Here is a 24,532-nt window from a genome sequence, read left to right on the forward strand (position 1 = left end):
GAACATTTAAGCATATTCACTATCGTAATGTAGAAAACATCGCAGTCAATTTGTACACAGCAAGCTCCCAGAAAGAATGTGAGAATGACCAGATAATCTATTTTTGTGATGCTGATTGAGGGATGACTATTGGCCTGAACATCAGGGGTAACATACACTTTCCATGCATGTTGTAATCTGGAGCTATGGATGGTGATGGTTAGAGGCGCCAATTACTTTCCATCATATGACTGACATAGAATCTCTCCCACTCCTTCCACCTGCCTTTGGCATGTGTCAGAAAGATTTACACGTTTGTATTCAACATATTTGGCCCATGTTATGAATGCACCCTCCTTGGCTATTAAGTCCTGGAGTGGGACTTAAACCCAGAGCTTCAGGCTCAGAAGCAGGGATACTATCCATTTCATCACAAGACCACCATCCCACATCATTCACCAGGAGTTATTTCCAACTCTAAAGTACCCCTAAAGGAGCAACTGATTTTTCATGGGGACGTGGGTGGATTATTCTTGACCAAAATTGTCCTTCAACGGTTATTCCACCAATTATTCACTAATGTTTTCCTTGTACCTCGGGATTCATCTTTGAGAATAATTCACAGTTCTCTCTTACATGTCCCCATTCTAATTAATTTTGTTCATTTTAATTTCACTTGGTAATCACTCATCTGTGTGAATTAAAGCAAATGGAGCCCAGAAAGGAAGGATTGATTATATTCTATCAATAGACTTTTCAATGACATGTCAAAGCAAGGTTCTATCCACCCAGAAGTAAATTAAAGAAATATCACAAGGTGCAAGAAGGGTATGATGTTCTCTTGGTGGCTTGGCCAACATTCTTCCCTTAACCATCACTGCTAAAAGAAGATCAGTCATTCATTCTTTTGCTGTCTATGGGGCCTTCCTGTGGAGAGAGTCTGCAAGTCTGCAATTGGCATCCATGTTAAACAACAGTTATAGCACTTTAAAAGGACATTAATAGCTGTGAAGCATTTTGCAATGTAATGAGCTTGTGAAAAGTGCGATACTATGGTAAATTCTTTGTTATAAATTTCTATGATTTGATGGTAGAAAATTGCATTGAAATAATAAGATAAATAATTAAGCTGATATCATTATTGTTGGAAAGTGTTTTGTTTCCATTGTTGCTTTAACTCTCTCATGCCCCCATATATCTCAATTCAAAATGTACAAGTCTGCTAATGATAAAGGTCATGCTTCATGCACAATGCCTTATCAAGTAGCGAGGCGATAAGGTGCATTTATTCATGATTACAATTTGATGACTGATAAAGCATCCATTAATTGAAATTATAAAACCTTTTTGATTAGGCATTCCTAGTGGATTGAATACCGTTGAGACTGCGGTCAGTTTAAAATAATTAATTCTTTAGCTGACTCAGTATTAATCTGGATTTTCAAAAGGCTTGATTAGTTTAACGGAATTCTAGAGGAAGGTAATGTGGTCAACTTTGGCTAAATTGGCATGGAAAGAGGACCAGAATTTGTGGAAGATGCTAAACTAAGTTGGGTTTCACCATGAGACTTGTAGAGAACAGTACATTTTATTGGGCATTCTGGGTTAGAGGCCACATAGTGACAAACACGGGACAATGCGGATCAATATAAAATATTAAGTTTCGAGGAAAGAAGCAGAAAGTGGAAATATACCTTTAATTGTAAATTCTCATTGGAGAATGATTTCAGATAAATGGATCTTTAGAACTAGCTCACAAGTGAAAAGCCTGTGATGAAGGGAAATTTGATTCTGAATTTTATACATTTGTCAACATTGAATGTAAAAGCAAGGAAATGACAAATCTGTCCAAAATATCAGTTAGGCAACAGTTGGGAAAAAGTTTTGCGATCTGCATTATGGAGAAGTATTTGAAGACAAGGCTAAGACAAAACATAGATCCAGGAGAATAGCACCAGAGATGAGAAGATATAGGGCAGAATTTTACAGGCCCTCACCAATGGGTTTGCAGGAGTGGGGTCTGTTAAATTCCCTGGGTAGCCTTTCCACCACCTACCAGACCACCCCTGACCTGTCTGCAAATTTATGGTGCACAGATGAGGTCCTGGGTGGTCCTTCTTCACTTTGCTCATCAGAATTGAAAAGCAGAATATTTTTTTAAAAAGGCATCAGTGTTGTAAATATTGATATTCAGAGAGATTTGTGTGTGTGTGCGCACAAGCAACACCAAATGTCAGCATGCTGGTACAAAGCAATTAAGAAGGGAGCACATGTTGGTCTTTATTGCAATGGGATTGGAGTACAAGAACCACAAAGTTTTGTTACAATTGTATTGGGTTTTGGTGAGACCAAACCTGGAAGACCGTGTGCAGTTGAATTCTCCGTGTTTAAGGAAACATATACTTGTATTGAAGGCAGTGCAGCAAAGATTCACGAGATTGGTCCCTGGGATGAGAGGACTGTCAAATGATGAGAGGCTGAGTAAACTGGACCTATATTCCCTGGAGTTTAGAAGAGCGAGGGGTGAAACATACAAAATTCTGAAGGGGCTTGATAGGATAGTCACTGAGAGGCTGTTTCCATTGGCTGGGGGATCTAAAACACAGGAAACCAGTCTCAGGATAAAAGTTGGATCACTTAGGACTGAAATAAGGAGAAAGTTTCACCTTTGAGGGTTGTGAATCTTTGCAATTTTCTATCCCAGAGAATTGTGGATGCTCCATCGTTGAATATATCTAAGGCTGAACTAGTCGGATTTTTGGCCTAGCAAAAAAATCAAGGGATATGAGGAATGGCTGGCAAAATGGAGTTGAAGCCCAAGATCAGCCATGATCATATGGAACAGAGGAGCAGGCTCGATGGGCCGTACAGTCTACTCCTGCTCCTGTCTGTTATTACCTAGGAAGATGATAACTACACTCTGCAGCCAAAGCTGTCCGTGTGTCAACTATGGACAGAAGCATCATGCAGGTAAAGCAAAACATATGCTGGAGTCAGAATGATTAGAAGACATCACATGCCTGGACCAATCACCTCCCTCTCCACAGAAAGACATTCTCCCTCTGATCACTCTCAATTAATTGGCCCCATCTGATTACATAATGGGTCTTGAAAATGAGGCTGGCCAAGTAGATCAAATGTCAGTGGGGGAGCATTTAAAGACAGTGATTATTTTATTGTATGTTTTAGAAATGATGATAGAAAAGGACGATAGGCAATCCAGAATAAAAATAATTAAGTGGACAAGAGCCAACTTTGATGGGGTAAGAATGGTGCTGGGCCAAATAGACTGGAGTGAAAGATTGGCAGGAAAAACTGTAACTGAACAATGGGCTACCTTCAAAAAAAAATTGGTTCAGGCACAGGCAAGGTATATTCCATCGAAAGGGAAAGGTAGGGAAAAATAATCCAGAGCTCCCTGGATAAAAAAGGAGATTGAAATGAATATAAAGAATAAAAAGTGTGCTAATGACAGGTGTCAGGTAGAAAATACAATTGAGAAGGTTCAGGGTGGAGATGAAAAAGTATATTAGAGAGGCGAAGAGGGATTATGAAAAAAGACTGGCAGCCAACATAATGGGGAATCCCAAAGTCTTCTATAGACATATAAATAGTAAAAGGGTGGTAAAAGGAGGAGTAGGGCCGATTAGGGGCCTAAAAGGGAATTTATACATGGACGAAGGGGCCATGACTGAGATATTAAATGAATACTTTGCATGCTTTACCAAGGAGGTAGATGTTACCCAGGCCATGGTGACAGATGAGGAAACTCTGTCACTAGAAGGGTTCAAAATTGATAAGGAGGAAGTGTTGAATAGACTGTCGGTACTTAAAGTTGACAAAGCACCGGGACCGGCTGAGATGCATTCAAGGATATTGATGGAAGTGAGAGTAGAAATTGCAGGGGCACTGGCCATAATATTTCAGTCTTCCCTAGACTCAGGAGTGGTGCTAGAGGACTGGAGAATTGCAAACATTATACCCTTGGTCAATACAGACCAGTCAGTTTAACTACAGTGGCGGGCAAGATTCTAGAACAATTACCTGGGATAGAATTAGGAGTCTCATGAAAAATTATGGGTTGAGAAGGAAGAGCCAGCATGGATTTCTAAAGGGGAAATCATGTTTAACTAACTTGCTGGAGTTTTTTGAAGAGGTAACATAAAAGGTCGATGAGGGTAATGCTGTTGATGTGGTGTACATGAACTTCCAAAAGGCATTTGATACAGTGCCACACAACAGATTTGTGAGAAAAGTTATTGCTCATGGAATAGAAGGGACAGTAGCAACCTGGATACAAAATTAGCTGAAAACTAGGGAGTAGAGAGTAATGGTCAATGGATATTTTTGGGCTGGAGGAAAGTTTTAGTGGAGTTCCCCAGGGGTCGGCATTGGGACCCTTGCTTTTCCTGATGCATACTAATGATCTAGAACTTGATCTGCAGGAGATAATTTCAAAGTTTGCGGATGATACAAAGCTTGGGAATGTTGTGAACTTTGAGGAGGATGGTGTAGAACTTCGAGAGGACATAGACAAGTTGGGGGAGTGGGCAGATAGGTGGCAGCTGAAGTTCAGTGTGGAGAAGTGTGAGGTGATGCATTTTGGTAGGAAGAACATGGACAGACAATAGAAAATAAGGGGTGAAATTTTGAAGGGAGTGCAGGAGCAGAAAGACTTGGGTGTATAAGTGCATAGATCATTGAAGGTGGCAGGACAGGTGGAGAGAGCAGTTAATAAAGCATAAAGTATCCTGGGCTTTATTAATAGGGGCATAGAGTACAAGAACAAGGAAGTTATGTTGAATTTACATAAGACGCTCACTAGATAACAGCTGGACTATTATGTACAGTTCTGGGCAACATATAATAGGAAGGATAAAAACAAAAAAAACTGCGGATGCTGGAAATCCAAAACAAAAACAGAATTACCTGGAAAAACTCAGCAGGTCTGGCAGCATCAGCGGAGAAGAAAAGAGTTGACGTTTCGAGTCCTCATGACCCTTCGACAGAACTTGAGTTCGAGTCCAAGAAAGAGTTGAAATATAAGCTGGTTTAAGGTGTGTGTGTGGGGGGGCGGAGAGATAGAGAGAGAGAGAGGTGGTGGGGGGGGTGGGGTGTGGTTGTAGGGACAAACAAGCAGTGATAGAAGCAGATCATCAAAAGATGTCAACGACAATAGTACAATAGAACACATAGGTGTTAAAGTTAAAGTTGGTGATATTATCTAAACGAATGTGCTAATTAAGAATGGATGGTAGGGCACTCAAGGTATAGCTCTAGTGGGGTTTTTTTTTTATATTTTATTTTTTTTAATTTTTTTTAAATAATGGAAATAGGTGGGAAAAGGAAAATCTTTATAATTTATTGGAAAAAAAAGGAAGGGGGAAACAGAACGGGGGTGGGGATGGGGGAGGGAGCTCACGACCTAAAGTTGTTGTATTCAATATTCAGTCCGGAAGGCCGTAAAGTCCCTAGTCGGGAGATGAGGTGTTGTTCCTCCAGGTTGTGTTGGGCTTCACTGGAACAATGCAGCAAGCCAAGGACAGACATGTGGGCAAGCCTTCACATTCGTTTACATTCACATTTAAATATTCAGGAAGGCGGGGGCACAGTGCGATCAGCTGTCCGCCCGCCAACCTGTCAATGGCCAATTGAACCATTGACAAGATAGTTAAAACAATTGAAGGCCCTGCCCGTCCAACCTTAAGGCTGGCGGGAAGGCCAGGAGCGCCGACGGGATTCTGAAAAAACATGAGACCTCATCTAGCGGTGGGATGAGGTTTCATGTCGGTTTTAAAAAAGTTTAATAAAATTTTTGTGTATTGTATTAACATGTCCCATCTCATGTGACATTGTCACATGAGGGGGACAGGTTAATTATTTTATTATTTTTCTATTTTTAAACTTTGAAATCCTTTCAGTGACCTCCCTGAGGCAGCACTTAGCCTCAGAGAGATGTGCGCTCTTTCACACGCACATGCGCTAAAGATGGCTCCTTCACATCTGGGGACTCCCCCCGCCCGCACTGGAAGTGCATAACGCTTCCCGTCGTGCATCACGCTGGGCGGGACTTAATTGGTCTGCACACGTACAATGGCGGCGGTGCCCGTTTCAGCGGCTGTGATTGGCTGTCCGCTCGCTCCCGAGTCGGTCAGTCCCGCCTCCCCCTCCCATCAAGGGCAAGATTCAGCCCCAGGTCACTCAGGCCAGGTAGAGATGACCTGCTACAATATCGCGTGTGGTGGAGGAGTGTAGGATGTGCATTAAATATATATTCACAAGCCTAGAGCAGATCATGTAGGTTATTACAAATTGAAAATAGATAGCCCCGAGATTTCGGCTTAGAAATCGATGTTTGAAGCCTTGAGAAATCCCTCAGAAGGGGATTGTCTTATACACCGAGATTAAAAGTGAAGGTGTGGATAGGTCGGCAATTTGAAATGTAACCAGCATCCAATGTAAAGAGTGGGCATGTCTTAAACTGAGGACAGAGGCAGTTTTGGTCCTCTGTATGAGCACAGCGTTAGTTTGCATGTGGACACCAATGTCACCCATTGCTCTGGCACCATTGCCCACTTCAGGCTGTTGCTGTCTTGTGCAGCCACAGGCCCACCATCAGGCCTTGGATTTGGCAAAGTGACTTTCTTTCAGTCGTGTTCGCAAATCTGGTTGTGATTCACGCCGATGTAATTTGACACTGACGTGGTCATTTGATCTGGAAGGGTGGAGGTGTAATGCTGGCGAGCTGGGTTTTTAATGAGTATTCGTGATATTCAAATGCATGTAAATGAGGTTCCCGCCCTGGTGCAGCAGCAACCTGACCCTCCATGAAATTAGGGAGCGGGAAATGTAAACCTGTTTTCACGCCGGTGGGAAACTGACTTTTCACCGCACTCCAAATTTTCCCATTCTGCCCATCACAATAACGAGTCCACGCTGGCATTTATGCTCCTCTCAATCTTCCTCCCACCATTCCTCATTTAAATCCATCATTGTCATCTCTTATTCCCTTCTTCCTCATGTGCTCTTCTATTTTGCTTTTAAATGCATCTATATTATTTTTTCCAAACACTCCCTGTGGAAGTGAGGTCCACATTCTCACCGCTCTTTGGATAATAAATTTTTCAGAGTTGCCTATTGGATTTTTTGGTGATTATCTTATATTGATGGTCTCTGGTCATGATCTTCCCCTCAAGGGGTAACATTCTCTCTGTATCCACTCTAGCGTCACCTTTCATTATTTTAGTTAGTTCAGCCCTCAGCCTTCATATTTCAAGAGAAAAGAGACCCAGCCTGTCAATCCTTTTCTGATGTGTATACCCACACATTCCTGGCATCACCCCTGTAAATCTTCTCTCAACCCTCTCCAGTGTCTCTGTATCCTTTTTGTAAAATGGTGACCAGAACTGGACACTGTGATCTAACTAATGCTCATTACAACTTTAACCTATCAAAATAAAGATTATTGCTTGCTTTGCTTTTTCAATGGCCTCGCTAACCTGTGATAACACTTGGTTCCCTTTGACCCCTTTATTCCTCTATTCCTCTACGCCATCTACACTTGTACCTTCCAACTGATAAGTCACCTCTCCATTCTTTCTATTAAAATGTAACATCTCACATCTTTCTTACTTTTATTGCAGCTTCCACCTGTAATTTATATTATTCTCTGGGTTGGTTGTTATTCAAGTGTAATAATTCAGAAGCAGAGAGAGACAGTTCTAGTAGACCATATGCCATAGGTCTTTAACCTGCTATAACTTACACAGATAGGTCAATGGGTGAACTTCAGCTGTTGTAGTTTGAGCTGTGGATTTGTGCTCATTGGCATTGAACCGTTCACCCAGCTAACTGGCTTCATGACATCGTGAAATCAGTTTTTGGCCTTCTTGCCATATTGCCCCTTTCTACCTGCCATAATGCCCCACACCAACAGGCCGGAAAATTCCGGCCAATGTTGGAAATGACTGATGGATTCTGGTAGACCTACTGACTTGCAGCTTCTTGTCTGATCAATGCTGACGGTTACAGGGTCACTATTTCTGGGCTGCCTCAATGGCTTGTGTTGCAAGATGAGCTTTTGCCAATGCCTGCAGCATTGTTAGCACCAGCTAGAGATGATAAACCACCTGTAATTCAAAGAGCTAATGGTCAAAAATCTCAAAACCATCTCAAACATAAAATTTATTATTCAATATAACACATAGAAACAGAAGTGTGATCATTTATTCTCACTCATCGTCCAGGATTTATTTCCTGTGATGGGAGTCTCCCCATTCCCTCCAGTGGGAAAACTCGCAGGAACCCGGCATCACTTCCATGATGCGAGTACTCCTCCCCGATTTTCCTACACCGCAGCCCCCCACCCCACCCCGCTGACATGCCCACACTGCTGGCATCAATTAAACTCTGCCCACCATCTCTCTTACATTTAATCGCTGCAGACCTCTGCTCCCATTTCATGTGATTTGAGGGATCGGAACATTTACATTTTCTGATGAGTGTTGAGGAACATGAACCCAACAACACAAGTTGCACTGCTATATTTCCAGTTGACATATTTTGGTCTTTTTGATTTTGCTGACAGTTTTCATACTTTAACACAATCAGCATTAGGAATCCACCACAGAGCTTCACCACCATCTTTGACACTGGCTCATCCAATCTTTGGATCCCATCAGTTTATTGTTCCCAATGACCATGTGGTCAATAAATTTAAGGCTGCAGTTAAACATGCTTCCCCTCTTGATTTTTCTTATTGTTAAGGGCAATTGTACAACTGGAACTGGAAGAGAATAATATTTCTGGACTGGCCACAGCTGGATAATGTGCTCTGTCAGATCGGATAAAACCCTCAAATTCCACTTGGTTATCACTGGGTTTGGAAAGAAATTTACAGAGCTTTGATTTCTTGGAGGTTTTAGCTGTAGTGTTTGTCTCCCTCTGATGATGGGTGAATATTTGGGTGGATTCACACTGCAAATTTAACAATAGTGTAAAACTAGCTCCAGTATGAAACCTGTAATGGTGTGCTCCAGATCAGTGAGGCAGAATTGCTTCAGCAACATGTACTTTTCCATGCATGTGGTAATCTGGAGCTATTGATAGTGATGGGAGAGGCACCAACATTCTTTCCATCACATGGCTGACTTGGAACCTCTGCCACTCTTACTGCCTGACATTGGCATGCATTGAAAGGATTTGCTGATAATCAGTCTGTTTGGTCAAATTATGAACGCACTTTCCTTGGTTATTAAATGTTGCAATTAGACTTGACCCCAGAGCTTCTGATTCATTAGTAACGAACACAACCCACTGCACAATAAAGCCTTCACAGTGCAAACTTGTAGCTAAGGCCCCATTTGACTCTGGAGTGAAGCACCTTGAAGGTAGTAGCCTCAAATCACTTTGATTAATGATAGATGAAGTGTACATGCAATGTAGTGTCAAACCAATTATATGTGTTTTAAAATCGGTACCATTCACATTGGAGTTTGTACAAAGCAGGATTCTATTTGCTTGCTCTCTCAAAATTCTTTGAATTCTTTAAATTCTTAATTCTAAAAGGTTTTAACTGGCATAAAAGAAATCGGCCTAGGTGCATATGAAGACATGCACAGGATTTACTCCTGTGCAGGATGGTTACAGGCAAAGATTCAGAATTTCAAGCAGTAAAACAGATTGAAAACCAGAAAGCAGAATGTTATTAATGTTAAGAATAATTCACTGAACAAAATCAAAAATCTATAATGAAGGCACATTACCCTTCACCCTGTTTCTAAGTGACGATGACCATAGAAATGCATGTGTGCGCACAAACATACATACACTCTCACACACACACACACAAACACACACACACACACACACACACACACACACACACACACACATACACACACACACATACACACACACACACACACACATACACACACACACACAGACACATACACACACACGCACACACATACACACACACACACACATACACACACACATACACACACACAAACACATACACACACACACACACACACACGCACACACACACACACATACACACACACACACACACACACACACACACACACACATACCAATGGTAGTGCTCTCCTGTTGAGCTATCAGACTGCCCAGTTTAGAATTGAAACCAAATAGAATCCACCAGATCACAGATCATATCATGTTTAATTCATTTAAAAACATGATCGATCAGTTGGAACAGATAGCATCCAATTGGATGGTAGGAGTTTCCTGGAATACTTATGTTAATATTGCAATTAATACCTTCATGTGTTCAATTTAGAAAAATGGTCTGTTCGATACAATATCCAGCAGACAATCACATCACCAAGTGCTAAACCTCTAAAGCAGAAATATGTCAATGTTGATGATTTTGTTTCTTTGTCTATGTGCTTTATTTTATTATCTTTTGTTTTACAGACGGGATGGTCACAGCCCAGAAGCGAAGTTCAATTCGGTGCAGTTGATTCACGTTGCTACAATAAGCTTTGACTAAATGCGTAAGTTTAAACCAGTGGAGCAAGTACTCTGATCAAGAGGTTGTTGCATCCATGAGAATGGATCCACCAGTTTAAATGTCACATTCCCATTTGAACCAGCATTGAGTGGTTAGAGATTGCGGCCAAGTGGGAAACATGACAATAGTGGATAACGTGGTGGCTGGCAGAGAAATGTGAAATTAACAGGTTGGAAATAACTCACGTGAGAGATCGGTAGGGCAGGATTTTGTTTGTGCAGTAAGGATTTGAAGCTAATGTCTAACTTGTCTCTGAAGGAACTGGAATCTGTGGGATGTGTGGGCTAGATCTTAGATTCCATCAGGGAGAGGCACCAAGCTCTGTATGAAGGAGTCATATGGATATTGAGCAAAGAAAATAAAAGAGTCTTATATAACAAATCTACAGCCCATTATGGATCTTAGCTGATACTCTTGAAAAGAAATTTGGTGAGATGCCTGATAATTAAAAACTAAAATGACTTCCACCACGCATTAGTATTCCTTCTTCAGGATGCTCTCCCGGTATTTTTGCTCTTCTACTGTAGATTTCATTGGTTTGAAAAGTTGGTGATCCCTAGAACTGGAGGACAATCTGCTCTGGGAGGTTAGTGCCCAAGAGTAAAGGACCAACATTTACCCCTTGGACTTCTCAACTTGGGGGAAGAGGATTTCAGAGATATGAAGCATATCTGGAATACCTTAAAGTAAACTATGGAAATAGGAGAAGGGACACATGCTCAAACTAGTACAAGGTAGATTTAGGGATGTTATCAGTAAATTCTTCTTCACGCTTGGAGTCATGAACAGACACAATGACGGAGGCAAAAAGACTTGAATTAATGAAATACTCATTCGATGGTGCAATGGGGAAATGTAGGACTTTGCTGGATGGATGAACTAAAATCGATTGAATAGATTGAGTGGTGCGTGAGAATTTTGTGAATGTAGTTAGTGTTTCAGGCCAGGATGTTACATACCCTTTGGATGAACAGTTATAGACCTGAAACATTAACCCTAACTTTCGTTCCCCTCAGCTGCTTCCTGACCTACTGAGCATTTTCTGTTTTTCTATGTTGGATTTGCATCATCTGTAGTATTTTGTTTTTTGTGTTCGGGGTTTATTGAGCGCTGCACTGTTGGGTTTGCCTTGACCTGCAGCTGCCATCTTAGGATCAGGTTCAAAGGTAAAAAGCTGCAACACGATCTTAAACACAGAAATGGGAGAAAACAAACAGAGAACTCTGACCCTAAACAAAGTTGCTGCAGATGCCAAAACCCATTTCAAAATCTGCACATTAGATTAATAGTTATTCCTCTAAAGCCAAAGATGTAAATACAATTTGGCTGAAAGCTGTATTCAGTTGACTCCTAGTGTCTGGGGAATTTATCATAGATCAGTCACACGGATATCTTTGTGTAGTGTGAGCACAAACTGGAGTGTATCTCAGTCACCTCCAGTGCTCATAGCAAAGTAAGAGATCAGAGATTTTAATGCATTTTTGATACTTTAATATTTATATTTTAATATTGTCCATTAATTTTTTCCAATAATATTTTGCAAAGTACAGTACTAAATAGATTCAGAGCCAAACAGGCAGCCTGCATGTTGCTTGGTTTAAAATCAAATACCTTCTTCATCTGTGTAAATTATTAACATTGTTTGAAATCATTGGTACCACCATGATGCCTGTTGCGTTTGGGAAATGTGAGGAATGTCGGGAAGATTTGTAAATGTCAATCGGGGAGAGGTCGAGGAAGCAATTTAAACAAAGCCATGAATGAACAAATTAGACAGCCCGGGCAAAGCCCATTCGGTTATTTCCTCGATCAAAAATGGAATAGTAGACTCCAATGAAGACATCTCCAAGAATCCAGAGGTCTTCAGAATCAGAAAGAGCCATCGTGCTAAATCCGCTTTCACAATATTTGTAGCCATTGTAATTGTTCTGCAAGTAAAACAATGAAGAACAAATCAATAGATTTCCCCACATTTGTTTGCTTATAAGAATGCACTTGCTTTTATGACAAACTATATTACGTACAAACATACTACATTAACAGGCAGGAGAAGAAGCATTTGCCCCAAACTTCATGATGACCAGAACACCCTGACATTTCTTAGAATTCAAAAAGAACTTTGCACAATGAATTACTTTGAAGCTAAAATGCCAAATGGCAAATACAGCAGAAACTTTCATGCAATTAGAATGCATGTTTGGCAATTGGATGAATTAACAGTTCACCTTTTTGTTGGTGGTGCTGTCTCAAGGAGTGATGTGGGTGAGAACCCTATTTGAAGAAGAACGGGCAGAGACTTTCATTCTCAGGGCATGTGTGCTAGTGATTTGGGGAAAATGATTCAGCCGGAACTGCCACATGTTATGAGTGGACGACCAATCAGCCTGAGCCCCCACTCCTGATTACTGCGCTGGAATGTGTGCAAACGGGTAAAGACAGAGCTGGCCTAAAGTGTGGTACACTGTTGAATAACTCAAAAAAACTTGCTGTCCTGACTCACAGTTTAAGCAAGAACCATTTGAGCATGTACTAGGGTCAGCAGGTACCCACAGAACTGTATTTAAAGGAACAGAGTCTAACAGAACAGAGGGAAGTCATTCAGCTAATTGTGCAGTTGTACTTCAACTAAAGTTGATGAAAGAAAGTGGAGTGGAAGAAATAATGAATAAAAGTTCCATGTAAATATAAATATCAATGAGGAACAGCCATTGCACTGAAACCTTTACAAATATCAGACACCCTGAGATGATGAACAATGCTGTGGACATTCTGGCAGCCTAAGGTTGAAAGCATACCTGGAGCACATATTGGTCAGGAGAAAGGTGGTACTCAATTCCATTGATGGTGAAAGTCACATAGGGCATGGTGGGCAGGTTACGACAGTTCACACCAAGCTGTAGAACAGAGAAACAACAGGTTAACAGTGGTATTATCTGGGACCACAGGTCTCATTTATGTTTAAAATAAATTCTTGACTATCAGTTTGCTCTGAGCCTTTCCTTAATTTTAGCATATGTGTAAACTATTGTAATGAATGCATCTGAGCCTCTTTTAATTTAGGGAACATAAGAAATGGGAGCAGGACTAGTCCATTCATCCCTTGAGCCTGCTCCACCATTCAATAAGATCATGAATGATCTGTTTGTGTTTCGAATTCCACATTCCCATCTACTCCTGATAACCTTTGATTCCCTTGCCTAACAAGAATCTATCTATCTATCCCTGCCTTTAAAATATCCAATGACCCCGCCTCCACCATCTTCTGAGGCAGAGAGTTCCAAAGTTGCAAAACCCTCTGAGAGAATTTTTTTTTCTCCAATTCCCCCAATTTTAAAACAATGACCCCTAGATCTGGGCTCACTCACAAGAGGGAACACTCTTTCCACATCCACCTTGTTAAGACCATTCAGGGTCTTGTATACTTCAATCAAGTCACCCCTCATTCTTCTAAACTCCAATGGAAACAAGCCCAGTCTGTCCAATCTTTCCTCATAAGACAACCTGCTCATTATAGGTATTAATCTAGTAAACCTACTATGAACCGCCTCCAACGCATTTACATCTTTCCTAAAATAAGGAGACCCAAACTGCACAATGTATTTAAGACCTTGTGTCCTCAAAGAGTTAAGATGAAAGCATCTCCTTCTTGTGATAAAATACAATGCAGGTTACCACAGAATAAAGTTGTGCTTCTGCACCAATCTCGTGCTGAATTTTCTGGATCGGTGAGACAGGGCCAATAATCAGAGAGGTGCCAGTATCGACAATGGCCTGACAACCGCTTTCACAAGCCACTACCTGGCCGTTGACCTTCACACTAGGGAGGAAAAGGACATTCATGATTACGTGACCATTTTCAGAAATCTAAATGCCAACTGTTTATGGAGATTAATGTATGTGAATGTATGCATCGTATATCAAGAAGGTTTCAAAATTGAATTTGGCCATTATACTTCCAGTAAATATGCAATATAACACTTTGATTGAGCTTTTGAATCTATTAATACGGCTGCACTACTTTTATTATTCTCTCAACTCTAAAATATTATTTGTCTTGCAATCTTTTGCCAGGTTTGTGTATTTTGATTCTCACTTTTCTGGTTTGCATTTGACTCTAAGTCATCCAGTGTATTGGCTTCAAAGTTTCCCTCTTGATGCTCAAGTCCCTCCACCGCCTTGCCTAACTGTATCATTGTGATCTCCTCCAACACTAACAGCATGCACTGTCCGGTTTATCTGGCATTTACTGTGCATCTTATGCTTGCTGATGGTGCCAGAGTCATGATAGCTTTTTCTTGTTGAAAATTCTATTTCAAAACTTTCTTCATCCTCAAAAGTCAATTTCTTAACTGTGCTTTTAGTTACCTCCCTCTAATCACTCCTTAAATACCTGCTCCATCCACTTTTCAAACTTCATTGTGCCTTTGGTTGTTCCAATAAGTGAAAAGTGCTCCACCAATGCAGTTGCCGTTGGCTTGCATTTCAGCAACCCCAACATGAATAGGGGATGGTGTCATTATAAGGAGCTGGATCAATGTCAGTTGAGTAGGGGTTGAGGGTTATAGAGATATTGATCATGCTGTGTGATCTTCTAATCTGGTAGATTTGGAAGATGTAGAGAATCATCAGGAGGTATGGGGTGGAAGTCCATGAGAGCACAATGGAGCACAGTTGAAGGTTAAATGATCTTTTCTTGATCTGAATTTGAATAACTCTGATCCCTAATCCCTAATAATTCCAATCTAATCCCTAATATTTTTCTTTAACATGCTATCATGTTAAACTGCCCAGTAAATGCTGTGCAACACTTAATCTGTTTATCATTATGAATGATCTCAGCACAAAGAACATCTTTGCAGTTTAATTCCGTTCTAGAACATAAGCATTTTTAATGTTCATTTACTTACCTGTCCACAAGGATTTGCCAGTATCCTTCCACAGTGACAGGAACCCAGTTAATGTTACCTGTGTAATGGTTTGGATCAAATCCACCAAATACAACTTCACTTCCTGACTCACCATCCTGTCTGTAAATCAAAAGTGAAAAGAAATTAAATCTGGAAGTGTGCAGGTTCACAATTTCTGTCACCTTTTGAAGATCATATCATAATGGCCTTTTGTCAAAAATGTGTTTGAGTGTAACTGTGAAGATGCAGGAAAGCGCGCTGTAAATCCTAGAGAATATAAAAACTATACAGTAGGATGTAGCTAAATCCTACAACAGAAGAGCGTAAATCCCCATGGTTTTAAATATTTACATTGTGATCTAGTCAGGTTTGGGTTGTTGTGATTGTGAATGAACTGCCTGAGCAGAAGGAAAGAGATTCAATCGTAACTTGCAAAAGGGAATTGGACTCATAGTTGAAAAGGGAAAAAAATACTGGTTATGGGGAAACGGCAAAGAAGTGGGGCTAATTGGATAGTTCCCTGAAAGAGCTGGCACAAGCACAATGGGCCGATTGGTCTCTTTCTGTGCTGCCTAATTCTACGATTCTCTTCATTGAAGTCTGTAGGGCTGGAATCAATGCTAGGGCGTTTCACTGCCTAAGTTGGCAGGATGGACTCCCAGAATGACTGCTGGTGCAAGGCAGGTAGGAAATCTGGAACAGAACAGAAGAGGATTCTTAAAGGGGAAAAGAAATTCATAGGCATAAAATAATTTTTTTATGGATGAGAGGCTTTTCATGGGCTCTGGGACCTCCAGGAAAAGCGAGGAGCCTGAAGGGATGTAAAGATGACCACTGCCAGCCTTTGCGCTCCTAACAGAGTTATTAGTTGCTTCCTACTTCTGCTGCATGATGTATTGCTGCCATATCCTGGATTCCAGGTTGAGGTTGGCCATACCTAAAGCAGAACAGAGGGAAATTGGTTGGTTTCCCTGACCCTGTCCCCTACCATCATTTAAATGCATTGAGTGGTCAACAGTCAAGTGACTAAGACCCCGTGTCAGATGGGGCAGGGGGAGCTGGAAAACACTTTGCTCTGGTGCAGATGGGGATGGTGATCTGACTACCGGCCTCCAATCCTTATCTTGCTTAATTTCCCAACACTGTGTCACCTACAGAATTATGCCTGAGAAAAATCCAGCTGATAACATTAATGGTGTTGATAAAGAGGAAATGGAAAGCAAAGGCAATGATTATATAGATTTTGTTGGGTGTTTGTTATGAAGAGATTAATTTGGGGGTCGTGAACATTATACTTCACCTGGTCAGATAAAAAGCAAACATAAATTGCTCCACCAGATGCTCAGACATCATGTTTTCGAAAACAGTTGTGGCACCTGCAACGGCATAATCTGCATATCCCAATCCCAGAATTCCATCAAATTCAGCATAATAAAGAAAGCTGCCAGGCTCAGTGATGCTTAAACCAAATTCTTGGTGGGTGATATCAATGTTGGATACCTAATTGAAAAGAAAACTCTTTAAATATTTTACACTAGGTCATCCTGTCAGAAGGTCAAGTAACATAGGCCTGGTAGTAATGAACACATTAGGGTTGTGCCAGTTTCTTGGTCTCTGCTATTCCAAATTGCCCTCGCAAGGTGTTGAACCCCCTCCTGCCCGTTGCTAGGTAAATGCCTTCGGGAGTGTGAAGTCAAGGATACAGACTCCCGACACTAGAAGTTCCCACTCCAATGTCTCAATCAGGTTCTGGTGCATCATTGGACACCAACACATCTAGTGAGGTGAGGCACTGCAGTCTCCAAATGGGCAGATGTGGTCCCCACCAGTTCAAGCCTTTGAAGAAACACATCATGTGTGAATCATTTTCTGGAACACCACTTCTTCTTCCAGAGGCTGAGGAAGATATGTGATTTGGAAAATAAAGGGATAAAAGATTACTTTGATTTGTACTTATGAAAGCAGATTCTTTTGCTGTATTTTTCCATAATCTTTTGCTTACACACTTGGCCTGTTTTTCTGGATGTGTTTTGTTAGAGATGAAGTTACTGTAGCTGATAAGCTTTGTATTTTTTTCCATTTCGTACTTTCCCATGAGCTTGCTTGACTATGAGAATATGATGTGATGTGCTTTGCAGGGACACATTGAAGTCCATGAGCAGTCAAAATATACTCGGCCATGTAGCCAGCTGAAGCTGTATTGTGTATAAATGTGTGTTATTGTAACTGCTCTCTGAGAGATTCTATAGCTTAGCTCTTTCCCTTCCCTGCTCAAAATAAAGATTTTCTGACTTTAACCATCTCCGTACTTCAAGTGGCTTTTCTTCCACAACAAATGGAAGGACTGTCAAGGGAACCTTGGATAACCTTTCCCAAAATACCAGCTGGGCATCAGAGTTTCTGACTGTTTGGGCCAGGTGTGCACCCATAACTGGCCAATTCTAAATAGATGCTGTTACACTGGCCCCAAAGTATCTTGGGGATGTTTTGCCAAAAAAAGGTGGACCAGAAATTGATTGTAAGTTAAAGAAAGAAGAAACTGCTACTTATGTAGAACCTTCAGATATTGTTCAGATATCCCAGAATGTTTTACAGCCAATGAATTATTTCTGAAATGCACTCAGTTACTACTTCTATCTGTAACTAAGGCGAGAGTGACCTAACGCATAAACAAGTGTCAGCTGATCAGAAAGAGCCATTGTGACTTTATTAAAGATAAGTCATGTCTGTATAAACAAGTTGAACCTTTTGAGGGGCTAACCCTTAAGGTAGATTAGGTAAGGTCTATGGATGTTGTACATCAGGACATCCAAAAGGCATTGGATGAGGTTCCAAAAAAGAGAAGATTAGGGAAAGCAAGGGCGTACTTTTGAGGTGGACTTTTAACTTTAGCTTGAAATTGGTTGGGAAGTAGGATGCAGAGAGTGGAGATACAGGATATGTACGCAGACTGGTGGAATGTGACAAGTGGTGTTCTCCGGGAATCTGATCTGGAGCCTCATCTTTTCACCATAGATAGATGAAGGAATTGCGAGTTGTATTAGACTGCAGGTTACATGGAGCTAGGAGGGAAAGGAAGCAGTGCAGATGGCAGCACATTGTCGCAAGGGAACATAACCAGAATAAGTGAGTGGGCATGCTGAGTTCAATGTAGGTACGTGTGAGGCCATTCACTTTGGACAGAAGGTAAAAGAGTATTTTCCAAATGGTGAGAACTTAGGAATGGTAGAGGAGAGTGACTCGGGAGCCCAACATTACAAATTGTTAAAAGCCAGTTGGCAGATACAAAAAAGAATCAGTAAAGCTGATGGATTGTGAGCCTTTAACACAAGCATGATGAAATACAAAGGGAAGGAAGTTGTTCTTGAGGTTTGAAGATCCTTGGTCAGACTCTCAAGTGCAATTAGGGATGAGCAATAAATGCTGGCCCAGCCAACAACAGCCACACCCCGTGAATGAATTAATAATAGAACACAATGTGGTACTGTTATTCAATAAGGTAGGAAGGGATAAACCAGGGAACTACAGTCCTGTTAGTCTAACCTCAGTGGTGGGGAAGCTATTGAAAGCAATTCTGAGGGACAGAATTGATCTACACTCGGAGAGGCAGGGATTAATCAAGGACAGTCTGCATGACTTTGTTAAGGGGAGGTCATGTCTGACCAATTTGATTGAATTTTTCGAAGAGGTGACCAGGTGTGTAGATGAGGGCAATGTGTATGACGTAGTTTAGTTGGACTTCAGCAAGGCTTTTGATAAGGTCCCGCATGGGAGACTGATAACGAAGATAAGAGCCCTTAGGTTCCAAGGCAACTTGGCAAATTGGATCCAGAAATGACTGAGTGGCAGGAAGCAGAGGGTGATGGTCAAGGGGTGTTTTTGTGACTGGGAGCCTGTGTCTATTGAGGTTCCACAGGGAGCGGTGTTGGGTCCCTTGCTGTTTGTGGTATATATAAACGATTTAGACTTGAATGTAGGAGGGTTGGTCAGTATGTTCACGGATGACATGGAAATTGGTGGGGTGGTAAATAGTGAGGAGGATAGCCTTAGGTTACAGGACAATATAGCCAGGCTGGTCAGTAGGGCTGATCAGTGGCAAATGGAATTTAACCTGGATAAGTGTGAGGTGAAGCAATTGGACAGGACAAACAAAGCACGGGAATACATGATAAGTGGTAGGACCCTGGGAAGTACTTGGTGTGCATGCCCACTGGTCCCTTAAGGGAGCGGGGCAGGCAGATGAGGTGGTTAAGAAGGCATATGGGATACTTGCCTTTATTGGTCAAGGCATAGAATATAAGGGCAGGGAGTTTATGCTGGAACTGTATAAAACACTGGTTAGGCCACAGGAAGGATGTGATTGCGCTAGAGAAAGTGCAGAGGAGATTTACCAGAACGTTGCCTGAGCTAGAGAGTTTTAGTTCTGAGGAGAGATTGGATAGACTGGGGTTAATTTCCCTGGAGCAGAGGAGATTGAGGGGGGACACGATTGAGGTGTACAAAACTTATGAGGGGCATATATAGGGTAGACAGAAAGGAACTTTACCCCTTGGTGGAGGGATCAATACCAGGGCTCATAGATTAAAGGTAAGGGGCAGGAGATTTAGGCAAATTCATTCACCCAGAGAGTGGTAGGAACCTGGAACTCTCTGTCTGAAGGGGTGGTAGAGGCAGAAACTCTCATAACATTTAGGAAGTATTTGGATGTGTACTTGAGATGCCATAGCATACAAGGCTATGGGCCTTGTGCTGTAAAATGGGATTAGAATAGTTAGTACTTGTTTCATTGGTGCAGATTCGATGGGCCGAAGGACCTTTTTCTATGCTGTAGAACTCTATGACTCTATGACAATCTGCAACACTGACTTCTCTAAGGGCCCCTCAGACATGGAAAATCAGCTAGTTTGACTTACTCTGACAGTGTCATATCCCAGTACACCAGTCATGCTGCCTGTACCATATTGGATAGAAAGGTACTTGTTTGAAAGGCGAAATGTTGAGGACGCTTGTGGATTAAACTTGCGATGATCACCTACAAGAAAAGCATATCTTATCCAGTTAGTATCATTAGATTACAGTGTTCATTTCAATACAACAACAATTTGGCCTGGACGAATGTTGTGGAGATGTGATCAAATCCCACCACAACAACTGGGCAATTTAAATTCAATTAATTACAAATAAATATGGAACAAAAAGCGAGTATTAGTAATGGTGACTATAAAACTACAGGATTACCATAAGAACCCATTCCCCCTCCCTGCTTCAACACTAATACTGGGCAGACAGTATAACTCAGGTCTGCCAGCTTCAGGTCAATTCAGGAGGTAGTTCTCGTATAGCAACCCAGTTTTGTTTACCCAGTTTCATTCATTTGGAAATAAAAACTTGATGATCTGTGGAAGTTATTTACATTCTTCTAATATTTCATTGGTTGGTTGTAACATCGATGACTCAGCCAGTAGTAGGTCATGAGCACAATGTGCTTGGAAATAAGAGGCACAGGACTTCCTGCTTTAGATTACTGACCTGGAGATCTAAGCTATAACATACAAAGTTGGATCCTGAATCAACCCAGCTCACACCTTCTTTTGGATACAAACTACTCCTGATCATCCAAAGGCTAAAGAAATTGAAGCAACTAATTATGTGAATTACACAACAGCGAATCTAAGTGGGAATTTAGTGCTTAACAATTGCATTATAAAATCATAATGAGGCAAACTGGAGTTGAAAAGAATTAACAGCATCACCTCCAAGGTTCTGTGTACCAAAATGTGCCATTATGAGAATTCCTTCTATGGTCTAGATTTACTTACGGCATGCTGGACTAGAGCAGTAACCCGATGGGACCCAAAGGTTTGAAGAGCCAGTATCAAAGATTACAATGAAACTCTGAGGTGGAGTCCCGATGCTGATTGTTCCGTAGTATGACAGCTTTCAGGAAATTAAAAGGAAGATGTGAAATTAGAAATGGATCAGGTTCTCAGACAAAGTACAGTAGAGATGTGTTACAGATCCGATGTGTTTAAGCATTGATTTTTCTAAAAGCTAAGTTTAGGAAGTGCGTTTAACCTAAGCATAATGGGAACGAATTTTGCATTCATTTTACAAGTTTACTACTCCGGCAGTTTAATTAAAACAAATTAGATTTCCAAATGCTTAACAAAGAATTCTAAAGGCGACAGGGCTACTTTTGGCAAATATTCCACTGGTTTACGTAATGAGGAATGGGAGCGAATCAGCATTTAGTAAAATATGTAGGAATGGCAAGGGGCTATTTTCAGTTTCAATGATGCACTCTCTTAGCGCTGTGCTAAAATATATCTATTGCAAAATGTATGCCAGCATTATTTGCTGTACTTTTAGATTTCAGATGCCGGTGGCAGGCTTAATGAAGGGCAGAATGCAATCAAATCAATCAGGATGACCATTTCTATTCTATTTGCTGCTCTTCCTTAAAAACACTACAGATTACTTACATCCAGGTAGTTCACTAATGGCTCTGTTGAACCTGATGAGTCCTGCTGGGATGGTCCACGGAATTTGGAAAGGGGATTGTATGGGTGTTTCTTCAGGAAATCCTCGAGTAAACCACGTTCCGCCAAGATATTGCGGACAGATTTACCCTTAAATAGTTTCACTCTGCAAGGATAGGAGTGAAAGTGGGTCAACAATTGGGCCAATATGTCCTGCTACATTTTTCTCTACACCTTACAGTGTCATGCACACAGGCTATGTTCAGATGAGTAAACAGAAGTAACATATACATAAAACAGAGATTAATGTAATAAGGGATACATACAAAAGAACATACAGATTAGGAGCAGGATTAGGCCATAATGAACACGACTAGTTCCAAACTGTGCTACCAAGAGGGATTATCAATATCTGACAGGTTCTGTTTAAATAACAGCTTCATGGATTGAGATGCATGCTGATTGTTTGTGGAGCACTGAAAAGGGATTTTTCTTTCCTTTTCAGAATGTAGTATTTATCACTGAATCTCCTTTTTCTCTCCAATGTTCAGCTAAAGTTCTATAGACACTTCACTTAATGTCTGCTATATTCAGGACTTTTCTTGTGGATATTGGTAAACAAACTTCTCATAGTAATTACATCAAAATTGTCCCCTCACAAAAATATTCTGTACACATGACAAATTTCATCAATGTTGGCCAATCTATTAGAAATGCAAAAAACTATAATGTTGCAGAAAGAAAATCAATCCTATTCATCTTTAAGAGCCCAATTACACAGGGAACATTCCTTCCACCTACTGAAAATGGCCTTTGATGGCAAAAGCCCACTTGTATCTTCTCAAATATAATAGGCATTTTAAGTAATTCTCGTGTGTCCTGGGGCCTTATTGAGGCTACAATATGAAAAGTGTGTATGCTATCTAGTACACAAAATGCAGCTGGCTGCAACACCCCAGGCATGAGGGACTAAGGGAAAAGCTAATGGAAGCCTGCTCATCCAATTTTCTGATCTTTCATTGGCGTTTTATTACTATGCAACCAGAAAATTGACGGGCAGATTGGGCACAAAGGCAAATCAGCCCATTAAGCACACAGGCATTATTAATATAAAGAACTTGTCATGAGCAGGTACAGAAAATAATCAGAAAGGCTAATGGCACGCTGACCTTTATATCTAGAGGACTAGAATACATGGAGGTAGAAATCATGCTTCAGTTAGACAAATCGCTGGTTAGGCCACACCTGGAGTACTATAGGTACCAAACCTATGGAAGGATATATTAGCCTTGGAGGGAGTGCAGCATAGATTTAACAGAATGATACCTGCATTCCAAGTGTTAAGGGGACATTACAAAAACCAGGGTTGTATTCCCTCGAATTTAAAAGATTAAGAGGCAATTTGAGCAAATTTTTCAAGATATTTAGGGGAACTGACGGGGTCGATAGAGAGAAACTATTTCTGCTGTTTGGGAAGTCAAGGACTAAGGGGCTAATCTAAAGATTAGAGCCAAACCTGTCAGGAGTGAAATTAAGAAACCCTTCTACACACAAAGGGCGGTAGAAATTTGGAACTCTTTTCCACAAGTGGCAATTGGTGCTAGGTCAATTGTAAATTTTAAACCTGAGATTGATGGAGTTTTGTTATCCAGAAGTTTTAAAGGATATGGGTCAAAATATGGAGATTGGTCATAGGATCATCCGTGATCTCAGTGACTGACAGAACAAGCTGGAGGGGCTCAATGGCCTATTCCTGTTCCTATGTTCCTCGTGGCAGAAGAGAGATTCCAAATTGAAATAGTCAATGCAAACTCAAAACATTTTGATGACATTATCATCTTCCATCTGTGAGGAAAGAGTCATATCATATCTAACTTCAGAACCAAGACTCCGATCATAGGTTCTTACCTGACTAAACATTCAGAGAGCTGAATGCAAGCAAGTGCAATGAGCAACCACTTCATCTTTGTCCCTTGGTGTAGTGAAATGACTCCAAAAGGGAAATATCAGATGCTCCTGCAAATGGGTTCTAGTTGTTGCCGCTTTTATAGTGGTCCGAATCAATCCTTTCCATTGTCTTTAGATGTGGATAACAGATTAGGCAGTTAAGAGCTTTTCCATAATTGGTAGATATCAAACATGATGACCTTGTTGGAGAAGCAGATATTGCTGCCAAATTAAGTGACCTCAAACCACAAAATTACAATTTGTCACATTATTAAATAGCAATGACTTTTATTAATACAATTATAACTGATAAAGATATTAAAATTCTATTTACAAACTGCTGAAAAATGATTCGTCTAATTACTTGGGTGTTGCAATTTGAACATATAGCCTCAGAGACTGATAAGCAATGAATTTGTGTCAGGATGACATTGAGCTTATTTTTGTATATGGTCAGTTGACTGCTCTGTGAAGCACCCATTGAATGGGCATTTGTCCCAAAATTCATAGCATGTTGACAGCATTAGGACAAAAAGGACGTTGCAATCTGTAATAAATTGTTGCTTAAATTTTGGTGATTCATGCAATGAGATCACATGTGCTTTCAGATTTTCTTTTCTGATATGTAAGGGTCAGAAATTCACAGGTTGGCTGTGAATGTTGCTGCTACAATGTCT

At 40.8% G+C, this 24,532-nt stretch overlaps 1 protein-coding gene across 1 annotated transcript; it reads right to left on the reverse strand.

The window, feature by feature from the left end:
- Positions 1-11,996: 11,996 nt before the first annotated feature.
- On the reverse strand, positions 11,997-24,096 carry LOC121281862 (pepsin A-like). Its single transcript, XM_041194945.1, has 9 exons — positions 23,817-24,096; positions 21,912-22,074; positions 21,249-21,366; positions 20,343-20,461; positions 16,730-16,929; positions 15,430-15,549; positions 14,195-14,339; positions 13,318-13,416; positions 11,997-12,450 (listed from the first exon to the last, which is right to left on the reverse strand). The coding sequence occupies exons 1-9, from the start codon at positions 23,870-23,872 to the stop codon at positions 12,292-12,294; spliced, it is 1,179 nt and encodes a 392-aa protein (XP_041050879.1). The 5' UTR covers positions 23,873-24,096; the 3' UTR covers positions 11,997-12,291.
- Positions 24,097-24,532: the final 436 nt, after the last annotated feature.

The sequence above is a fragment of the Carcharodon carcharias genome, chromosome 9 (assembly GCF_017639515.1).
Source record: "Carcharodon carcharias isolate sCarCar2 chromosome 9, sCarCar2.pri, whole genome shotgun sequence".
Lineage (NCBI taxonomy): Eukaryota > Metazoa > Chordata > Chondrichthyes > Lamniformes > Lamnidae > Carcharodon > Carcharodon carcharias.